A 19,069-nucleotide genomic window follows, 5' to 3' on the forward strand; every position below is an offset into this window, starting at 1 on the left:
TGGATTTATTGTTTATCAAGTGGAGCGGGAGGGTTATGACAGCAGAAAAAGGGGCACTGAGAATGGAGGAGTAAAGTAAAATCAGGATGATTTTATATAAAAGGAATATTTTTGGTTGGGGTTGCTAGATACTTTTCATGGGGGAACTGTTGACAGTTTGGAAGAGGAGTAGAAGCACTTCTGATAGGGATCTAGTGAGTTTTGCATCCTCGCACAGGTGACATTGTACAGAGCCAGCAGCTGGGGAAGGTACTGGCATCTGGGATAGGTGGGGTGCAAAGTTTTCTAGGGTTGCTGACACAGAAGCAGCCAGCCCTTCCTTCTCCCTGTGGCCTGAGAATGGGGTCTTGGCCACTTGATGTACAGGTATGGGGCTCCATAGCGGACAGCCCTCCAAAGCCTTAGGCTGTTGCACACTCCCTACATATGCAAGCTCAGCCTTGGAACCCAAATATCAATGGAGAATTTAGTTCTCTTTTTATTGGGTCCTTGCTTAAGGAGAAAAGCATTGGGAAAATGTACATAAATACCTTATGCCTAAGAGAAGCATATTTGGGCCTAGTGCACTGCAAAAAAAAAGTTCAGATTCCTGAAAACATTTCCACTCCCCTGCCCCCTCCACACACATAAATAAATGCTTCTGAAGTCAGTGAAAAGCTGGAACTTCTACCACAGACCTGCTGGCCTCGTAGCTTGGCCTTGTTTTGGGACTAGACTAATTCACAAACTGCACTTTATAGCAAGTTTCTATTTGTTTTTCATGAATCAGTGTTATTTAGTTGTCTGCACCATTTCCCTTCTTTGTCTTCAGCCCTCACAGGGTATGAGTCAATGAAAATTGTGCAATTAAATCTTATGCAGCTCTTTGAAAATGCACAGATGTTATGTACCAGGGCATTCTCTTGGGGTGAAATCCACCCCTCCAAATAGGGTGTAAGCGGTGCAAACTCTTCCCTGGTCTTCTGCTGAGGGGTGAATTTCAGTTTTAAGTGGCTTCTCAGACACCCCATTTTATTTCGTGCTTATGAGACATACCAGACTGACAGAGAACCAAGTCCTTTTTTATCCACAGAACAGTCAATACAAACTTCCTCATGCTGCCCCAATGAAGTGTCTCAATCTGAAGTGGGAAGGATGAGACAGTATTCCAGTCTCCATTACCAGCTGAGCCCTGGGCCTCTCTGTTGAAACTACATACCACGTTGCCAAATGGGGTCTTGGTTTCTTGGATATTTTTCAGCAAAGCATTAGACTTAGATAATCAACTCATTACTCCTAGGCCAGTCTTCAGTCTACTGGACTTAGGCTGGATTTAAACAGGCAACAGATTGAAAAGTCTCCATTGTACATTACCCAGTCCAGCTCTGAGACTTTGTTTCCCAGAAAACATGTAACTTGCTCAGAACAGGTTTATCAAGCAATTTCCTCTATAAACAAACTTCATGAATATTCCTTAGACTAGGCCATATATTTAACATTTTTTTTTCAAAGTTCTGAGAGAAAGAGAGAGAGAGAGATTGGTGGCAAAGTCAACCATTAATTAAAAAAATCCAATACAAACCTATGTATTTACTATAAACAAAAATACATTTTTAATCAAAAATAATTAGATATTCAGATATAACTTGTTGCTACAATAGCCTAAATTACTTAACTAATTTAAGTGATCATCTTCTAGATGAACAGAGTATGCATAGTACTTAGATTTAAGCAAAATATGCCATGAAGTACTGCAGAATTAATTTATAGCTTTCTAAAAGATGCCAACAGTTTACTACAAAATCCAAATGCTCCTTATTAAATGTTGTTTTGTTTTTCTTTTTGTTTTCCCACTGTCGACACAAAAAAGTCTAAGCCAGATGCTCCAACTAAGTACATGGAAATAAAATTTGTGTAATTAAAAAGCTGAAGGTATGTCTGTTCACCCACTTGTGCTTTTTTCCTGAGCTACTTCTGATTTACTTATGAAAATGGAGTGAGGAAAATGGCCTCAAATTCAAACACTGACAGAATGCATTTACACTCTGGAGACATTCTAAAAACTGAAAGTTGAACAGTCTTTCATAGTCAACATTCCTTCATGGGTGCATGAAAATTAGATATTTTAGGTTAAGAACGTTTTATCATGTAAGTATGCTTGGAGCTGTGGTAAAAGAAAAAATACTTTTCATGTTGCAACTATCTTTAGCAAGCAATCTTTATCTTTCCAGTTCTCGTGTATGTTCCACCCATTTACTACCAATGTTAGAGCTGCATCAAGATTTCCCAATTTCCAAGGAATTTTGTTGTTGTTGAAAATTGGATTTAAATATTCTCCCTCCCCCAATTGTGACCAGTTCTAATGAAGATATTGCAGTGTCTGAGTTTCCACAATTTGGTTAGAATTAAGACTGAATGAGCAATATTAATCTAGAAAATTTAAAAAAACCCTGACAAATGAACTAGATTCAAGGTGCAATATAGGTGCAAAATAACTGCAACATTCCATTCACTGAAGAGGGCCAGCGCAGTTCAAAAAAGGAACTGGGGTGGGTAGAACAGTCAGCGGATGTTCTCATTCAGTGTATCCGTCAAATAGTTTCTATTGGTGAGATTTTATGGAACCCTGCATGTAACAGAACTGCGCTCCTGACCCATCCTCCACTTTGTGGCAAAAAAACCAGCTAGGGAGGGCTTGGTCCTAACACCACTTGGTTTCCCTTTGGGTGAATCAAGTGGAAGAAAGGTTCAAGTTATATCATACCTCCCTACTCTGTGTGTTCATGATCACATTATCTGGAAACAGTGCCAAGTGAACTATTAATGAAGATCTGCTGTGTCTATTAAAACCAGGAATGCTATACACTGGCTCATGATGCATATGAGCTCTAATTTCTTCCCTATCATTTAATTTAGAAAGAGCCTGGCAGCTCTTACTACATTTAAAAGGCAGAGCCAAAGCAGTTGGGGATCCAGCATGAGCGGGGATGGCTTCAGTCCCTGCCTGTGCTGCGGCTGGGAAGCTCTTACTACACTTAAAAGGCAGAGCCTCAGTGCCACTGCGTCCCCCAGCACTGGCTTCTACTTCTCCCCCCTTGCTGCCACTGAATTAGAGGCAGCAAGGGCAGAGGGAGGGGGGAAAATGCAAGTAGTCGACTACTCTTTTCCATCCCTATTAACTCGGGCAGGCTTTTTGTATCATTGGGAACATGCATATTCATAGACTCAGATTTCAAGGCCAGAAGAAACAATAGACCATCTAGTCTGACCTGTATAAAATTCACCCAGTTACTCCTGCATTGAGCCCAATAACCTGGGTTGGCTAAAGCATATCTTCCAGAAATGCATCCAGTCTTGATCTGAAGACATCAAGAGTTGGAGAATCCATCACTTTCCTTGGGAGTTTATGCTAATATCTATTATGCTCTCTGTTAAAAATGTGTATCTTAACATTTGAATTTTTTTGGCTTTTATTTCCACATACTGGAGGAACAGGGTCTAAGAATGTTTCTATGCTAGCTTTTTTGACTAAACTATTGGCTTTTTGCTGACAACATAGGGCTGGTAGCAATAGAGCAGACAGAATAGATGTCATGGTGATTAAAAACACCATGAGCCAGTTTCAACAAAGTCATTTATGTTCCCAAAGATGCAGACAAGGATTAAGTCAGATTTACAAGAGCACTTAAGCGAGTTAGGCACCTAACTTCCACTGATTTTCCAGAACCCGTTCTCCAGGCTGTGTGCCAGCATAATGCAACAGGCAGAACTAAACCTGGGACCTCTGGGGCTTAGTGCATGAGCCCCTACCTTGAGCTAAAAGTCAACTGGCTCTTGTCGAGCAAACTCATTCTCTTTCTCTCTGTAAGTGGTCTAAATGCCACTTCATGGCACAGTGAACCACACCCAGAAGGTGTGTGGGTTACATCAGCAGCAACTGAGCACATTGCTAAAGAGATGCTCTGCTTTCCTGTGATGTAACCCTGAGCAGTGTACGTGTGCTTGCTTTCTACAATAAACAGAAAGATGGAAGAACGATCTCTGGAGCAAATGAACATGAGTGGGAGAAAATGTTGGGAAAAACAAGTTGAGAAGAGAGACATTTGAAATAAAAGATAATTAAAGAGGATTCATTTGTAACATAAAAGAGGGGTACAGACTTACCAGTATCATGAACTGAATGGCTACAGAACATATCACAAGATGATACATTTACAGGCAGTCCCCGGGTTACGTACAAGATAGGGACTGTAGGTTTGTTCTTAAGTTGAATCTGTATGTAAGTCGGAACTGGCGTCCAGATTCAGCCGCTGCTGAAACTGATCAGTTTCAACAGTGGCTGAATCTGGACGCCAGTTCTGACTTACATACAGATTCAACTTAAGAACCCCAGGCATCCCCAAGTCAGCTGCTGCTGAAACTGATCAGCGGCTGATTCCTTAGAAATTAAACTTGAAACAAGCTACATTTAATCCTATTTTGGGTTTTGGACCATATCGCAAAATCAACTGATATATGAATGAACCTTTCGCCAAATTTACTTGTGGTCATTGTGTGCCTGACAAAACTAAGAGGGAGCTAAATTCCAAATGGAATGGGAAATCTGCAGTTTTGAAGAACTCCCATGACTATCTGAAGGCAGCTGGCCTTTAAAATATCAGTGAAGTGTTGGTGTTAAAAATGTTTTGCAGGTCTAACATTCAGTTCCAGCCCTTCAAGGACCTACAGTAGCATAGATGGGTACCTAATTCAGATTTACCATATTCCTCTGCTTTCCTTTTTTTCTTTAATGCTGTACCAGCATTCACTTGCAATGCAGAATTAAAATGAACAGAATTATAAATTTAGGAAAGAGCCCATAATTCAGGAAGTTTCCACCATTGTTAGCAAAAAGAAATTTTATGAAAAGGGGATAGGAGGGCAGAGAAAATAATCCTACTGAATTCCGAACAAAATACGTGACATGCAAAGGATGGTAAACATGCAGGGTGATAAAGTAACAGTAGGAGAATTAGTGTCCCCAGGAAAAATATAAAAGTAAACGTGATATATTTTAATTACACAAGTCAGAATAGCTACTAACTACTTTCCTTAAGGTCTACAGTCCATGATCGTGGCTCATGGATTAAGATCCTTGCAATTAGCCTTCAATGACAGTTCTCCATACGCCCTCATGGGCTGATGCACATATGACAATATTCAAAATGGAATTTAATTGTACTCTTTGCCCCAATGAGAGCCTGGCCTTCTTACTATCCCTGGTGGAGCCATTTAGGCCTGAAAAAATACCAACTGTGATCATAGGTTCCATGTTTCATTTTCAATGCTGGGAATCAAATCTCAGTTGTAATACTACCAAGAGTTAACACACTCTAGTACAGCTGTGCCAGCTCAAACCAGTTATTTTTTTTTCTGGCTCTGTGGTGGTTTAAGTTTTCTTCCCCTCCCCCGATCAGGGACACATATGGCTGCCCAAAAGCAGCAAAGCATTTCTACCAAAATTACCCTCCTTTAGTAACAAGACCGCAAAAGACTGAAACACACAATTCTGTCTACTACCCACCCTATTTTATTTGATTATCTTTTAATAGCTACAATAAAGTTGTGTAAGGAAATAATATTCCACATGCCTGACTCTCCAGGGCAGATTATGGACAATCCCAAAGGCAAAGGGGACTTAGCTGAATCTGCTACTTTATGATTAAAACAGGAAGTTTGGTGTCCCCTTTTACTGTACATCCCCCCCACTTTTTTTGGAAAGACTGCCCAAATAATTCCAAGTTGGGTTGAGGCAAAGTTATTGATGTCAAGGAGCCAAGATCTTTCGCCATGGTTTGCTGCATGAGGAAGGGAGAAAACTGTTTGTGCTCAGCTGCCCTTTACTTCTCCAGCTCAGCTCTGAGCCAAAGAAGCAGGAAGAGGAGAAAGATGAATAAGTGAAAAGGGATAATGTTTATCTTTTAACAAAATCACAATGTTCTGCTCTCAGCCCCAGCAGCCAAAACTTGCTATTGCATTTTTAAGACAGATAGTCTCTTCTCTGAGAGACGACAGGCTAATTATAGTGCTTCTGCCAGAGGGAACTCACACATGCAAACCATTATGTAAAATATAATTTTTTTCTTTAAGAATGCTCAAGATCATTAGACATGGTTTTTTCAATGCTAGAAAATCAAGCCAAAAATGAAAATAAACAGTTTCAAGTATTTGCAACATAATTCCTTCATGCATTTATGGAAATATAGTAAAAAGCGCCCTAAATATGTGGTTTGACATTTCATGCTGCTCTGTTTTTCTATTTTTCCAGTTCTTAACATTTGCCCTCTTGTCCTGTATCATTTCAGTTTCACTGTAGTTTGAAGCTGAGCATGGTGGTAGCCATGAGCATTCATTGCAGACATAGTGTTGTTTCAGCTAAGGAGGGGCAGGAAGCAGCCCAAGAAACTGTAAATTAAACAAATTCCTTATACATTAATTTTAGTATGGTGTGAATGTAAATGTGAGGCACACATGCATGACAAACCCTTCACGAGGTATACAGCACTGCTATCCCTCATAACGAACTATGCTAATTTAAGGCTAAAGTGATTATCTAGTAATTCATTTAACAGTTAAGCATGTAAACTCTTATAAAGTCTGCAATAACTTATGGGAGATCTATTACTTCCACTGCTATTTATATGAACCTCTTGTTGTTACAAGGGAAAAAAGTATTTTGGTTCACTACATCATAAAACCCAAGAAAAATATTTTAGTAGGGAATATAAAAATCTTAATAGTTAGAAATGGGATTACCCCTTTAATCTATTTTAAGACTACTAAACTCATCAGAATGTAAATGTCCAAATTGCTGTTTTTTCCTTTATTATATACATTGTGCTTAATTTTTCTTGACGCTACTAGATCACCTTCATTATCTATTCAGTTCTGTGTGTCCAGTCCATATGGATAGCTCTGCTACTAACAAGCAAGACTGCAGCCACTTTTATCAAACCATTTTTCATTGAACTATATGAATAGTATGCTGCACAATCTGACACTTTTGGGGAGAGAAGGCATTCCAAAAGGAAATAACATGGTCCTTTTCCAAGTTTGCTTCAGTCGAGAAGAGCGGGTTTAATACGCTGTTATCCCCTATAGCATTTGTTAGTTTAATAAGAATGAGCAAAGAATTCACCAGCAAGTTTCATTTACAATCACCATGTTAGATCTAAATTGGATCTTGCTTTGTCTTAATGAGGAGGGAAACAAAAAATACTCCCTCAACCTTTTCTATTCTAACCTTTTCCTAGCCAAACTAATATAGTTACTTCCAACTTCCATATGGCTTATAAAACAAAAGGAGTACTCAACTTTGTAGGTAAGACGCAGGACAGTCTAATAAGATTAAGAAAGCAACTAGGTGCTACGAATTCCTGAGGTCTAACCCTGACTCTTTCACAGCCCAGTTTCATCTGTTGGAACGTTAAGCTAATGCTTACTCATTACTTCACAACAATGATGTAAGACTGTACAGCTCTTAAACACAAAGTTCTAACTATGCCCCGCCTTTTATTCAAGTAAGTTTCTTCTTGGGACTTCCAATGTGGGACAATGGCCTAAGGCACCTGTCATCTTCATTTTCTTCCCAGATTTTAAGATGAATAGAGCATCCGCCACTTTCTGCTATTTATTTTGGTCTTGCGTAGATGTGTTTTGGCTTCTGAGTATCATTTTGATGGATTTGGTTTCTCTGTCTATTGATTTGTGTAATATTTCTTTAGATCACCCCCTTTTTCACTTTCCAGGTGGTGTCCATATTATCACGTCATAAAAGTCAAGTTGGTAGAATCCTTAAAGCTTGTCCTAGCTATCTCTTACCATATTTGATGCTTTAGATTGCTTTGCTCAACTTAGAATTTCTGATGGTGCAGGAAACTGTTTCCAGTGGCTTCTGAATATCTTCGGCAGGTATCATGCATGTGCTTAAGTGTTTTTTTTTTCTGGTTTGGCGTTTAAGTGTAATTTTTCTGTAAACATATCACATATGTAAGATTATTGCCATGCCAAACCATTAACATACGATGGATAAGTGTTAGAGATCACTTGGTTGAGTAACTGATCATTATTCTCATGTCACAATTATAACTCACTGAATATTCTGGTATATGAGTTATTTGTTTAAAATTGTATTTAGAGCCAGAATGTATAAATAGCTCAACTTAAAAACTAAAAAGTGTCAAAACTCACAAAATCAGTTTAACATGTTTCAGTAAACTATTTCTTACTATTGATGCATAGGCATAAGATGTTTGGCATTCTAGAAATGCCTAACAGTTTTTTTAAAAACCTGTATTTTATTAAATAAGCGAAATGTGCCTTTCCATATATTTTACATATTTATATAATTCCATAAGGCATGCCTACATAACTAGCCTTTAGAGAACAATCACACATAAAAGACAAAAGATATGGGGCTAAGGCAAGAGGCAAAAAGGTTAAATTGGTTAGAAACAGGTATTTCCTTGGTTTTAACTCATATATGATGACATAAAACTCAGAAAAAGTAGGTCTGAATTGAAAATTATTTAAATTTGCCAGCTTCAACATTCCCAGGAAGCTTGCCAGAGTTAATTTGGATTTAAGTGCAAAGTTTGCACAGCTCTAACTTTAACCTGCTATAGCCTAAAACGTGTACGAGGTAAAAGGCACAAAGATATTCAGCATAATTTAAAACAACTTACAGTTTGTTCTTAAGGTACCCAGTTTGAACTTGGAATGTTTTAGTTGTTTCCCTCAAGAAAAGAATGGTGCTATGTCTCAACTACTAAAAGGTATCCATGACAGAAATGCCTTAGCTACTAATATAATGTTACACAAGGATAATGCTCACAAGAGAGAATAGGACTTGTTTTCTAAGAAGGAACTTTTTCAGAGATATGCTTTCTATTTTTATTTGCAAATCTCCAAATTCAACACATTTTCAGCCTCTATAAACTTTTGTAGAGCCTTCTCTGAAATTCAAAGGTGTTTTTTTTTTAAATATGTAATTTGTACTTGGCAAAAATTCGTAACATTGAAACACAAGTACATTTATCTTTTTGCTGTTTTTCCAGACTTCTTCCAAAGTTAAGTTGGTTATAAAAACATAAAGGTAAATAAAAATGCTCTGCATTATAACTTACCTTTTCTTTCCCCCCATAGACAAGCAATGAAATCATTGTAAGCTCACATACATTCTCATAGCAACAGTCCGATGTCACAAGCCAAGTGCAATGACTTCATTTGATGTATGTAGTAGCAAAATACAAGATGGGTTATGTGGAAACGTTATTGAGCCTATAAAAATATTCATTTAACAGTTAAATAGATGTTTTGGATAATGTTTTAATTATTATAAGTATGAGGCACAGAAACAGACCATAGTACAGTGCACCAATGAGGTTATACATTTTCTAATACTATTTGTAGTTATAGAGTGCTTTTCATCAGAGGATCTCAAAGTAATTTCTAAATATTAATCCTTCCAATGTCCTTTGACAAAGATAAATAATATTCCCATTGTACAGCCTGATGAAAAGGAATGCGCCTAGCACACAGTCATATGAGAAGCCAGTAGTAGTGGAGAAACTAGAAGTCCTATGGGCCCGTGATAACCATAGAAAAACCTGCAGCAAGCAATATGGCATGGCAATGGGGAAACTGGGTGAAATTAATTCAAACCTGCTGTGGCATTAAGTGCACAGCTGGAGGCCTAATATTCTCAAAATCACTCCCTGTGAATTATTGGGATACATTCTTCACAATGAGAGTGCCTGATGTCAATTATTAAATGTTGTTTGGATGGTTCTAGAGGAAGGGAATACAGGTTCCTATTCAATGCATTGTTAGTTTATATATTCATTGTGCTCATTTCCCCTCCAATATTATAATGTAGAGGAAAAAGTGTAAGTTGACTCACCCAGTATAGGTAAGCTCTTCAAGATGTGACCTCCTATGAGAGCTCCACAGTAGGTGTACTTGCATTCCTGCACTGCTGATTGGAGAATTTTTGTAGCAGTGTCTGTTTGGCCAGCATGTGTGTCGTCCCCCACTTGTGCTCAGCACTACCGCAGAGTCTTTGTCCTTTATCCTAGGTTGGATATTCATCATCATCGTCATCAACAACCATGGGCTCAATGCCCATTGGTGTCTGATGCCTCCCTCACTATTTCCTTCCATCTTTCCCTGTCCAGTGCGTGCAGAATGGCTTAGTTTCTGTAGACTAGCTCCGCACCAATCTACTATATCATCTACCCATTCTCTGTGGAGTCTGCCTCTCCTATTTGGACCATCCAGTATGCCGAATACCAAGGTCTTAACTATTCGCTCGTTGTTCATTCTGCAGATATGCCTGAATAGCTGTAATTTCCATTGTATAACCATCTGCAATATATAATTCCTATATAATTCCTCATTGGTGACCTTCTGCCTCCATCCTATTCTCAGGATCTATCTATAACAACTCCTCTTCAACACCAGTATTTTTTTCTTCTAATCTTTCGTTAGATTAGAAAGATTATGTCTCACATCCGTACAACATGCTGCTAAATACAAACATTTTCAAGATGCTCAGCTTTGTTCCTAAGCTAATCAGGAAGTGGTGGAATCTCCACCCTTAGAGGTTTTTAAGACCCATCTTGACAAAGCCCTGGCTGGGATGATTTAGTTGGGGTTGGACTCAATTACCCCCTGAGGTCTCTTCCAGAACTATGACTCAATGATTGTCAAGAATTCCAAAAGAAAAAGGAGAATGGGTCGTGGAGCACCCATAGAGAAACACATCTCGAACAGCCATTGTTACCATCGGGGGGGGGGGGGGGGGGTGAATTAACTTTCCTTTCTTTGAGCAGTGTCCCTATGGGTACTTCACTGAAAGTAACTACCAAGCAATATCCTCAATGGGAGACTGAGACTTTGGTGTTGAGTTTGTTATGAATGACAATACTGCGAAGCTGAAGATACCATCAGAAGCAGAGTCTCTGATAATCAGATAGTGTACAAAGGTATGTGCAGGTATGTGTAGGTTGTTGTCCTGCAGATTTTCAAGATAGGGAAATTATTGAGGAAGGCCACAGAGAAGGAAACCAACTTTGTGGAGTGTGTGCAGACTCCAGATGGAGATGTTATGGTATGGTCCTGATAGCAGTGTCTGATACAGTTCGACACTCATTTGCACTATTTGGGATGTAATTCTTGTGCCTTTAGACCTTTTTCCAGTGAAGTGGAAAAGCTTAGATCTCCTGAAGGCCTTCATCCTGTCCAGGTAAAAGGCCAGGGCTCTCCTAACAACTGAGTGTGCAATACAGCCTCCTTATCATGGTGATGCTCAGGGTAAAAAGTCAAGAGGTTGAATCAGTTGGTTTATGTAAAAAGACTAAGTCATTTTGGGGGCAATTTGAGAGTAACCTTGTCTTGTCTGAAAAGACTATTGACTAAGAGGTGTGTGTTAGTAGTGCCACTAATTCTCCTACACATCTTGCTGAAGTGATTGTCACCAGGTAAGCTGTCTTCATTCATAGGAACAAATAACCATGGGTTCAAAGGACATCCTAGTCAGGCTCTTTTGAAGTAAGTTTAGGTCCCATGCTGGTGTAGGATGACTGCATTGGAGAGAAAGGTTTGCCTATACCCCTGCGGAAATCTCTTTGAGGTTGGCTGTGAGAGCACAGAATATCTTTTTATTTGCTGGTGAAAGGCTGCTATAGCTGCGTGGTGAACTTTGAGTGAACTGAGAGATAGTCCTGATTTCTTGTGAGCTAATTTATGATCTAAGACCATTGGGAGAATAGCAGATGGGGCACTTTGTCTGAGATTTCACCAGGCCTGAAACCTGGTCCACTTTTGCAGGTATGTAAGACAGGTAACCAATTCTCCTCTGTGTAGTAACACTTTTTGTATCTCCTCAGAGTGGGAGCTTTCTATGTGCCAGAATCATGAAGGAACCAAGCCTTGAGCCAGTGTACACACAGGTAGGGTGGAGAATGCATCCTTTGTTCTGCAAGAGGAGGAATGGCTTTCCCTGAAGCAACAGATGCAGCAAGAATGTTTATCTGTTACAAGGATGGTATCCTTCCATCAGAGGCACCTCTTAAAGCCCAGTGACCTGGGCATACCCTATGCAGGGGCAACCTAGACAAAATGGAAACTAAAAACTTTTCTTTCTCAAAAGAAAGAGAGAATAAAGAAAGCTCTACAACTAAGAAAGGGATTAACTAACTAATGAAGTGCTAAGAAAGGTAAAACTCTGATGAACTTACTGCTAATAGCTCTGTTTCTAGTCCAGGTGGTTGAGAAGGAACTCGGGAAGTGGAGGGGGGGGGGGGGGGAGGAAGGTATGTTCACACATGTGCACTAGTTAACACTGGCATAATCTCAAAAAAGATATATTGGCATTGGAAAAGGTTCAGAAAAGGGCAACAAAAATTATTAGGGGTTTAGAACGGGTCCCATATGAAGAGAGATTAAAAAGACTGGGACTTTTCAGCTTAGAAAAGAGGAGACTAAGGGGGACATGATAGAGGGCTATAAAATCATGACTAGTGTGGAAAAAGTTATTTACTTGTTCCCATAAGAACTGGAGGTCACCAAATAAAATTAATAGGTAGCAGGTTTAAAACAAACAAAAGGAAGTTTTTCTTCACACAGCGCATGGTCGGCCTGTGGAACTCCTTGCTGGAGGAGGTTGTGAAGACCAGGACTTCAACAAGGTTCAAGAAAGAACTAGATACATTCATGGAGGTTAGGTCCATCAATGGCTATTAGTCAGGATGGGTAGGAATGGTGTCCCTAGCCTCTGTCAGAGGTTGGGAATGGGTGACGGGAGAAGGATTGCTTGAATATTCCCTGTTCAGTTCATTCCCTCTGGGGCATGTGGCATTGGCCACTGTCGGCAGACAGGATACTGGGCTAGATAGACTTTTGTTCTGACACAGTATGGACATTCTTGTGTTCTTAAAATATCGTTATGCTGTAGACACTAATGAAAATGCATATTGCCCAAACCCTCAGACTCATTTTACTATTTCAGTATGGCAAAGCGGTTTGGAATAAAACAGGCCTATCTATAAAACTGAATAAGTATTCTTGCCATTACCTTCCATATTTGGATTACCTGGTTAATGTTTGAATGCACAAAGTGCCATACACATGAACATGCTAAGTATTATTACTACTTAGGGCAGGGCTACTCAACACATGGCCTGTGGGCCGCATGCAGTCTGTGGCCCACATGTGGCCCGCAGCCCGTTTATTTGAGGCCCACGGTGTGGTTTGGGTTTATGCGGGGTTCAACACGTGGCCCGCTGTTGGGAGCCAAAACAAAAAGTAGTCAATATAATGGTCCTCTGTTGATATGCATTTTAGTAGTTAAATTCCTAGATTGTCATTGCTCATTAAAAGTGCTGTCATATGGGTGGAAATAAGGTAAATACTGCCTTTTATTAATATCAGCAGAACTTACTTAAATAGGTCCTGAGTGTTGTATAGTTTTGCCTTAATCTTTGTATTCCTGCCTGTCAGCTTGAAAGAAGCTATTTGCATATATTTGCATGTATATATGCAACCACGCTTAAGTTGTGGCCCTTGGCATGTGCTGTGAGTATCATTGTGGCCGCTGGGACTTCCAAAGTTGAGTAACCCTGGGTTAGAGGGTTCTCACTGTGAGTCTGTTAACAGTGTATTTTAAAGATGAATGTCAGTGTGCAGATGCAGTTCCGAGTACAGCACTCACATGGAAGAATGCACAAAGCTGAGAGTTGGAGAAGAGTGAAATCTAAGATCATCATATATATCAGTGGTCCCCAACCTTTTGGGGCTGATGAGTGCCCGGGTAGGGGGCCGCACATGTGCCGCGCCCGGGGGTGGCACTGCGCATGCGCCATGCTCCCAGGGTGGGGGTCGTGCATGTGCCGGGCGCCCAGGGTGCAAGAATGGCTCGGGCTGGCCCTGGTCACTAGGCGGGCACACACAAATGCCCCGGCGGGCGCCATGGTGCCCATGGGCACCGTGTTGGGGACCCCTGATATATATAGTAGCCCCATGTCTGTGACTCTGTAATGCTGAATTACTGGCTGTTCCCTCTGGGTGACGCTATTGCCTTAGTCATGTCCTATGGGGGTGCAGCATGGGGAGTGCGGGGCCCAAACGGCCACTTGCTCCCCCGCAGCGGCCCGGCTGAGTGGCGCAGAAGTCAGCTGAGTGCCATGGCGGGAGGGGAAGGGGGGCGGGGCGGTGATGTACACGGCCAGGGGGCAGGGCCTGGTCATGAATGTCACTGCCCCTCCCCTCTTCGCGCCCCCCCTTCACCTCCCGCCGTGGTGCTCGGCTGACTTCTGCACCGCTCAGCCGGGCCACCGCGGGGGAGCCCAAACGGCTGCTTGCTCCGCTTGCTCCCCCGCGGCGGCCTGGCGGAGCGGCGCAGAAGTCAACTGAGTGCCATGGCGGGAGTCGGAGGGGGGGCGATGACGTGCGGTTTGACAGCAGCTCCAGGCCCCACCCCCTGGCTGTGAACGTCACCACCCCCTGCAGTGGCGCTCGTCTGACTTCTGCGCCGCTCAGCCGGACTGCCGCGTGGGAGCAAGTGGCGCAAGCGACCGTTTGGGCTCCGTGCTCCCCATGCAGCCATTTGGGCTCTGTGGTCCCCTGAGTGAGAGGCAGGAGGGGGGGGGGAGGAGAAGAGAAAGAGAGAGACAGAGAGAGAGGCAGGAGGTGGAGGAGAGCTGGGGGGGGGGAGGCAGTAAGAGGAGGAGAGAGAGAGAGACACGGAGTGAGAGACCGGAGGCTCAGGAGAGAAGACCGACGTGGAGGAGAGACCTGAAAATCCCATCTTATGACGGGCTAATTGGCTAGTTTAAAATAACAACCTACCCATCCAGCTTCATCTGTTTTTAGAAAAAGGTGACAGAGGATAACATGGGCTCAGTTATCCACACCTTCATCGCTTCTAGCTGGTCTATAGCAGTGCGATATAATTGGTATTAAGTCCTTAGCTCTTACTCCAACTGGAGCAGAACACTGCAGCATGCCTCCTTAGTAACACGGGCTACCATGAACACATCAGGTCTGTCCCTCATTTCCCACAGGATTTTGACTCAAGCTCAAGAATTCTGTCCTTATCTTCAAGGTGCTCCAAGGACTGGGCCCAGGTTAAGTAGAACACAACAGAAGTCCTGAGATGAAAACAGTGATTGAAAACAGCACTCCTCTGAACATAATGGAATTTTCCACAATAAAAGTAAAACTCATTTGCGAAAGAGACAGAATTTCCTCTGGGGCTGGTATGAAACTGTGGAATGGTATCTACCAGTAGCCTACGGTCCATCAAAATGCCTCACCACCTTCCACTCCAAGTGCAAAGGAGCATTTCTTTGACCTTGCCATCTCTTACATAAATACATTACAAGCTACATACTTCTACCAAAACAAACCATTCCACTGCACACTCTTCTGTCCTGGGGAGAGGAAGGAGAGAACAAGATGTGACAAATGTGTAGTCCTGTCACTCAATGCACGAGTGGAAGGCGCTCAGATACTATTGTGTAAGTGCAGCATAAGGAACCACATAGAACAGAAAAGCACCTTTTTGTCACAGAAAAGGGTTTCTTTTCCATGCATAAGGTTTCAATGTAATATCACATTACAAGGTACCTATCCGAAAAGCTGAGGACCCATAAATCCACATTAACATAAGGAGAGCTGCAGGTGCTCCTCACCTCTGAAAATCACAGCTGTGGAGCCTGATTTTCAAAGGTTTAAAAATAATTAGGTGCCCAAATCCCATCAGCTCCTTTGAAAATCTCAGCACAAATAACTGGAAAAAAAGTTTCCTACTTCTGTGTCTTACTTAATAAAAAACAACGGCAGTCAAAAGCATACACTTTACTTGCCAAAGCAGTCGATTAGCAGCCTGTCCATGTGTGAACTTTGGGGTGTGGGACAAGACCAAAACAGGTATCTATCTGATCCTAGGAAGGCTGTGTTTATGTGCTGATAAGGGTCTTGATCCACTAATGGGGAGAAAAGACCTTCACTTCCTGAAAACCTATTTTCTCTGATGCAAACCCTTCCAAAAGCAATTAAACATTAAAGGCTGTCTCCTGTCCTTGTGTATCAGAATGGTCCAACTGCTATTTTGAGCCAAATCGCCTATGGGGATGCAGACATAATATTGAATTTGGATCTGTTCTAATTTGTTTTTTGTTTATGATTCAAACTCATGAAAACAAGCAGGTTGGGAGATTCAAAAAAAAACATACACCCGTGTCTGTCACTTGACTCAATAACCATTTCATGCCTGGAATACTTTGTTCCATTAAATCACTACAAAAATAATACAGCATAAATAAAAAGGCGTTAAGAAGCAGGATAGGAATAAAGGCTTCGGGTGTCTTCCACATGAACTGAGAAAAGCTCAGGACACATTCAATGTAGAGAAGAGATAATTAAGAAAAGGACATGACAAAGAGATACAATGTCAAAGAGATACAAGAAAACAATGACTTCACAGAAAAGGTAGAATAACAGAAGACCAAAAGGACAGTCAATGAAATTGAAGAACAACACATTTAAATTGGCAAAATGAAACTTATAATTCAACCTATAATTAGCCCACTGCTACTGAAGCCAAGGGAGTAACAAGACTCAAAACTATTAGTCACTAGAAGATTTACCCAGCATTTCTCAGCTCCTTAACTCAATTATATTTTGTTTTTCTTCATTTAAATCATTGTCTAGAGTGGGGCTGAGGATAAGGGGTTCAGGATGCAGGCTGCCCCTGGGAGAGAGGACACCCCTCACCGCAACAGCTTGGACCAGATGAGAAACACCTCTCCATGGCCGCTGCAGCTTCAGCGGGCACAGCTGGGGGAAGGGTGTATGTCCCCTCGGTGGGGCAGGTCTGGGCTCATCTGCTCCCTGTGTTCCCAGCCAAAGTGAGGAATGCAGCAAACTGCACTTTCCCCTCACTCCCTGACGAAGGGGAACACCCAACAATGTTCCCATACAAATTGAGGGGAGGGAGGAAGCTTCAGTCCCCTTGCCCTCTCCCTAAAGGGTGAGGGGGGGTTGAGAGGCTTGGTGTTAGGGCAGTCCTGGATGGAGGGGCGTCCCAGCCAGCCCCTTTCATGTGCCTCTATCTTTTTTCTGTATGATTTTTTAAGAGAAGCAGTCCTGTTACAGGCACATCCCATTTTCCTGGCACAACCAAGCCCTTACCTTGGTTTAAGTTGTGATAAGACGAAGCTGCATACCAAATTTGATAGCCCCAGCTCTTACCCTTCAAGAGTTCTTGAACAGACAGACAAACACACTGACAAACTGTCTCAAACATACAGTAGATCTTGGAATGCATAAGGCACTTCAAAGAAATAAGCAACAATCTGCTCCCTATCCCAAAGAACTCATGGTCTAAAGTTAGATGTGACTGAATCACCAAGCGACACAAATAGCCAGAAATGAGGTAAAAGGGAGAGGAAAAAACAAGCCAGGAACAGTAAGTTCATGCAATTAGTAGATGACAATTTGCAACTGAATCAAATATGTGAACTCCCTATTCCCATATTTTGTTGCCCCATTGCTCTCCACACTCACTCATTTTTTCCACCCACCTCTCATGTCTTGCCTGTTAGACTGCAAGGTCTTAGAGGAGGAACTGCAATTTTCGATAAGTGTGTACAGCACTCACGGTTTGTAAGCACTACTGCAAATTATAAGTACAGTTTCTGTTTCTCTCTGCCCCATCTTCAATTCTCGCTGCTCTGAGAAACAAAGGCAGGCTTTTCTAGGTTTGAATAGATAGTTCCTGAACTGTTTTAAGGTTAAAAACATTTTTTTTAAAACATGCTAAGTGCCTTTTCATAAATACACATCCCATTAACAAGTAAAGGTAGTACACTTGAGTAGGTGAGAGATCCCAAAGAGCTCTTCCTAGAGGTAATCTGGGCAGCCAGGTAAATTCTCCCTTAGGCTTCTGTGAGTAGATAGCGAAGTTTCCTATTAATGGATTTGAGGTTTTTTTTAATGAACACAGTGCTTCTTTCACATTAAACTTAACCTGGCAAAGACTGAGCTCCCCAACTTTCCTCTCAAAAACACTCAGTGAGTACTGTTACTGTTGAAAAGACTACTAACCAGTACGTTACCAGGCTCCCCGCTTGCATGGCTTCTTTGCCTCCTTTCTCTACTGCCTTTTCCAAATACTGCCACACCTTCGCCAAAAAAACATTCTAAAATCTAGCCCTGTTTCTAACCACGCCATTGAAACCCTAACCGAACATCTCCAGCATGACCACTGCAGCCTCCTCCTAATCCATTCTAATAAACAAAGTTTCTGAGGTTATATCCTTTGCCTGTCATCCTGGCTCTGTCATAATGTCTCCCCAGCTTTTGAAGTACTCAGTGCTCTCCCTTCCCCCCAGCACATCAAATCCAAGCTTCTTGTCCTAATCGGTTTTTGACCCTCTTTTCTAATTGTAACTTGTGTATCTGACTGTAACTTTCCTGAACTGCACAGATTCATTTGATCACTTTGCCCCTTCTTTCATCTTATCCCACATATTCCCAGAATTAGTCTGTGAAGCCACTATCTGGATCATAAAATTATGCATGTAGCTAGTCTGTGTAACTGTATGGGCTTTTTACCTATCTTTGTTTTCCATTGGTCTTTTCCTTTCATCTCTTTTTTTGATACGTTGTATCGTATACTGTAAACTCTTCGAGGTAGGGAGTTGGTTCAAGGCCACTGAAGAGGAGCTTTGGAAGAGGCCCTGTGCATTGATACTTTGCCTAACATAATGGAATCCTAGTCCTGACTGGGACCTTTGAAACATTATTACATTAGAAATTATAAATATTAAATCAGAAATCATCAGTTGTGCCCAGAGTTCAGAAGTTTGTGGTGCCCATTATTAACTTGGCACAAAAGAGTGCTGCATTTTTCTATGTATATCTATATTTGAGTGCGTGTTTCCCAAGTAAATATAAAAATCATTTAACCCTTTAAATATGTATTTTAGTGCACTAATTGTGGTATGTAGTTTTTAGCATGTGCATTATTTAAAAGGGAAAAGACGTG

At 41.4% G+C, this 19,069-nt stretch overlaps 1 protein-coding gene across 7 annotated transcripts in view; it reads right to left on the reverse strand.

The window, feature by feature from the left end:
• SUPT3H (SPT3 homolog, SAGA and STAGA complex component) overlaps positions 1-19,069 on the reverse strand; it is a 426,525-nt gene that overhangs the window by 28,943 nt on the left and 378,513 nt on the right. The window contains exon 12 of one of the 7 annotated variants that reach the window (XM_075923381.1): positions 15,416-15,449. The exons of the other annotated variants lie outside the window; for them this stretch is intronic. Within the exon in view, the coding sequence (XP_075779496.1) occupies positions 15,416-15,449 (34 nt within the window). The remainder of the gene's footprint in view (positions 1-15,415; positions 15,450-19,069) is intronic. 7 annotated transcript variants of the gene reach the window in all.

Source organism: Pelodiscus sinensis, chromosome 3 (genome assembly GCF_049634645.1).
Source record: "Pelodiscus sinensis isolate JC-2024 chromosome 3, ASM4963464v1, whole genome shotgun sequence".
NCBI classification, from domain to species: Eukaryota; Metazoa; Chordata; order Testudines; family Trionychidae; genus Pelodiscus; species Pelodiscus sinensis.